The sequence below is a fragment of the Phoca vitulina genome, unplaced genomic scaffold (assembly GCF_004348235.1).
Source record: "Phoca vitulina isolate PV1807 unplaced genomic scaffold, GSC_HSeal_1.0 scaffold2307, whole genome shotgun sequence".
NCBI lineage: Eukaryota > Metazoa > Chordata > Mammalia > Carnivora > Phocidae > Phoca > Phoca vitulina.
Window position 1 is genome coordinate 1 of NW_022591993.1, and position 3,480 is coordinate 3,480.

General features: G+C 43.7%; 1 protein-coding gene across 1 annotated transcript; it reads right to left on the reverse strand.

Annotated features, from left to right (window-relative positions):
- Nucleotides 1–6: 6 nt before the first annotated feature.
- LOC116629705 (protocadherin gamma-A8-like) lies at nt 7–2,627 on the reverse strand (the record flags this gene model as incomplete). Its single annotated transcript, XM_032399945.1, has 1 exon — nt 7–2,627. A coding segment is annotated over exon 1 (1,847 nt), but the record flags the coding sequence as incomplete, so codon positions are not given.
- Between the last annotated feature and the right edge of the window lie 853 nt (nt 2,628–3,480).

Consider the following 3,480-nt stretch of genomic DNA (forward strand, 5'->3'; position numbering starts at 1 on the left):
TAGGACAGCCAGGCGTTCTGGCCAGAGTCTCTGTCCACCGCCACCACTTTGGTGACCAGGTAGCCAGGCTCTGCGGAGCGGGGCGCCAGCTCCACACCTGTGGAACCATCGGTGGGGAGGGCGGGGTACAGGATTTCGGGCGCATTGTCATTCTGGTCCAGCACAAACAAGCTCAGTGACACATTGCTGCTGAGTGGAGGGTCCCCGCCATCGCTGGCTGTCACCAGTAACTGCAAGTCTCGTATATGCTCATAGTCAAAGGAGCACAGCGCATATAGGACGCCAGTGTCTGAGTTGATGGAGACATAAGAAGAGAGAGGGCTTCCCATGATGATGTCCTCAGTCACAGAGTAAGTCACCTGGGCATTTTTGCCACTGTCGGGGTCATGAGCCATCACAGTGAAGATGGAGGCACCTCTGGCGTTGTTCTCTGGGATATAGGCTGAATAGGAGACTTGAGGGAAAGTGGGGGGATTGTCATTGATATCCGCCACATACAGGGTGATATAAGTTTCAGCAGACAGAGAAGGAGTCCCTAGATCTGAGGCCATCACTGTGATATTGTACACAGAGATCTTTTCTCGGTCCAGATATTTCCATGTCACCAATCTATAATAATTATCTATTGATTTTTCCAATTGAAAAGGTAAATTATGAGGTGTGTTACAGACAACTTGACCATTCTTCCCGGAGTCTCGGTCATGCACATTCAAGAAGGCAATTACTGTTCCAGGAAGAGTATTTTCCAAGACTGGGCTAAACAGAGATGTAATGATCACTTCCGGTCTATTGTCATTCACATCTTCCACTGAAATGAGCACTTTGGTCCTCCCCAAAAGTGCCCCCACATCTTCAGCTTGTATTTCCATTTCATAAAATGCACATTCTTCATAGTCTAGACTCTCTGCCGTTGATATTTCCCCAGTATTTTCATTCAGCTGGAATAGCGGAGACTGCTTTTCACTAATTTTCCAGAATCTATAGGCTACTTCTCCGTTGGCTCCCTCATCCCGGTCGCTAGCGCTCACAGTAAGCAGCCGGGTGCCCGGGGGCACGTTCTCTGGGACTTTCACTTGGTAAATCGGTAGAGCAAAAACCGGGGCATTGTCGTTTGTATCCAGCACTGTCACGTGGATGTGCACTGTGCTGGAGCGACGCGGGTCACCGCCGTCCGAGGCAATGAGGACCAGGTGGTGAGCAGCCTCTTCCTCGCGGTCCAGGGCCTTCTCCAGCACCAGCTCTGGGTGTAGAGTTCCGTCGCCTCCAGTTTGTACGTCCAGGGAGAAGTGGTGATTGGGGCTGAGCTGGTAGCTCTGCAAGGAATTCATGCCCACGTCCAGGTCAACAGCCTCTGGGAGCGGATAACGCGTTCCAGGCGCAGCGATCTCATTAATTTTCATTTCCAGATTTTCGACCTGGAATTTTGGGTTATTATCATTGATATCAGTGATTTCTATTTCTATCCCAAAAAGTTTTCCTCTGCCCTCAATCAGGATGTTGATATTTACTAGACACTGCATGCTCTGAGCACAAAGCTCCTCCCGGTCTATCCTGCCCGCGGTGAGCAAGCCGCCAGTTTTCCTGTTCAGAGCAAAAAGCTGCGTCCTACCTCTGGAGACAATGCGGACTCCGTGCTTCACCAGCTCTTGTGACTCCAGATTCAGGTCCTTGGAGATGTTACCCACGAAGGATCCTTTGTCGCTCTCTTCTGGCACCGAATAATGGATCTGTCCTCTCCCGATTTCCCACAGCGTGCCCATGAGCGCGCACAGCAGGACCAGCTCGCCGCGTCTCTGGTAATTCTTTGGAGCGGCCATTGTTCTTTCACTACTGAATCCATTCAGGATCCTCATTGGGCATATGTGTCTTGTTTACCTTTTTGCTGCAGCTATGGAGATCATCTTATAGAAAACTGGAGTGTCTCAGATGTAGGGACAGAGTTTCGCTGCAGCCCTGCAGTTGGTTTGTGGGATCTGCGGCGAGATCTGAGCCTTTAGTAACCAGATGGCATTTGGTTAAATTTATCTCCAAATAGGTGAACAGCGGCGCTTAGAGTCCTAAGCAGTTACTGCACCCACTTAGATACGTAATAGTGTATACGAGGTTAGTGAGAGAGGAAAAAATACTTGCCTTTTATAATATGTTTTGAATTTATTTAATTTGTCCCTGAATTCATATTTTAAAAGTTGTTGCCAAGAAGCACGGGATTAAGTAGGGTTAAAGTTTTACAAAGGATTATTAAATGATCCCCATAGATTTATGGGATAGTCTCACATTACTCAAATTTCTGAATACATTTACTCTTAAAAGGTAAATCATTAAAATGTCATTCCTTTCTATGCTCTAAGCTTTATTGTAAGTCTATTATCAAATAAGACCTCTTAGTTGTCACTGGAAATAAATTCATTTTTAGACTAAAGTAGAACTATTGAACATGATTGACTCAGAAGGTGCTGTATTTGATGTAAACCAGTTAATCATTATAGTAAGCTTTCAGTAGAGTTGTTGCTTTTTAAATTTTCTTTTTAAAATGCCATTTTAATTACATATTGATTATGTTTTCAAATTAATATTGTGAAATTTTAACAGGATAAATGCTTTTACTTTCAAATTTCATCAGAGATTATATTATTTGCTATTTCACTTATTTATTTATTTTTAAGTAATCTCTATACCCAGGTGGGTCTCAAACTCACAACCCCAAGATCCAGAATTGCATGCTCTACCAACTGAGCCAGTCAGGCACCCTTGTTTTGTTTTGTTTTGTTTTAAGATTTGATTTGATTTGATTTGATTTGATTTGAGAGAGTGAGAGTGGCTGGAGGAGCAGAGGAGGAAAGAGAGGGATAAGCAGACTCCCCGATACGCACAGAGCCCAACGTGGGGGTTTGATCCCACCCAAGACCCTGAGATTATTACCTGAGTTGAAAGCAGACGCTTAACCAACTGAGCTATCCAGGTGCCCCAGGCACCCTTGATTTACTACTTTATTTAAATTATGTATTTTTTCCTATTTGAATAGGAACTATTTTAAAAATACAAATGAATACACAATGAAAAGCAAATCTCCATCCTAATCTTCCACAAATGAGAGATGATTACATTTTAAAGCAGACTTAATTAACTTCCTAAGAAAGACATATATTCTAAAGTTAATTTTACCTTAATTAGTATTTTTTATAGAGAATCTCAAGCAGACTCCCCGCTGAGCGTGGAGCTGGATCTCATGCCCTGAGATCATGACCTGAGTCGAATTCAAGAGCCAGACACTTAACTGACTGAGCCACCCAGGCGCCCCCTTAAGTAGTATTTTGATCAAGAAAACCACAAAAAGGGAACACATCATTATCACCAAGCAGTCAAAAAGTGTCACTATGAAAAAAATTATGTCTCTTTTCTTCAGTAGTTTGTAAAGTGGCCAGTAACTGAGCATTTGCTAACAGAAATCTAGCTGAAGATGACAAACACATTATCTTATAT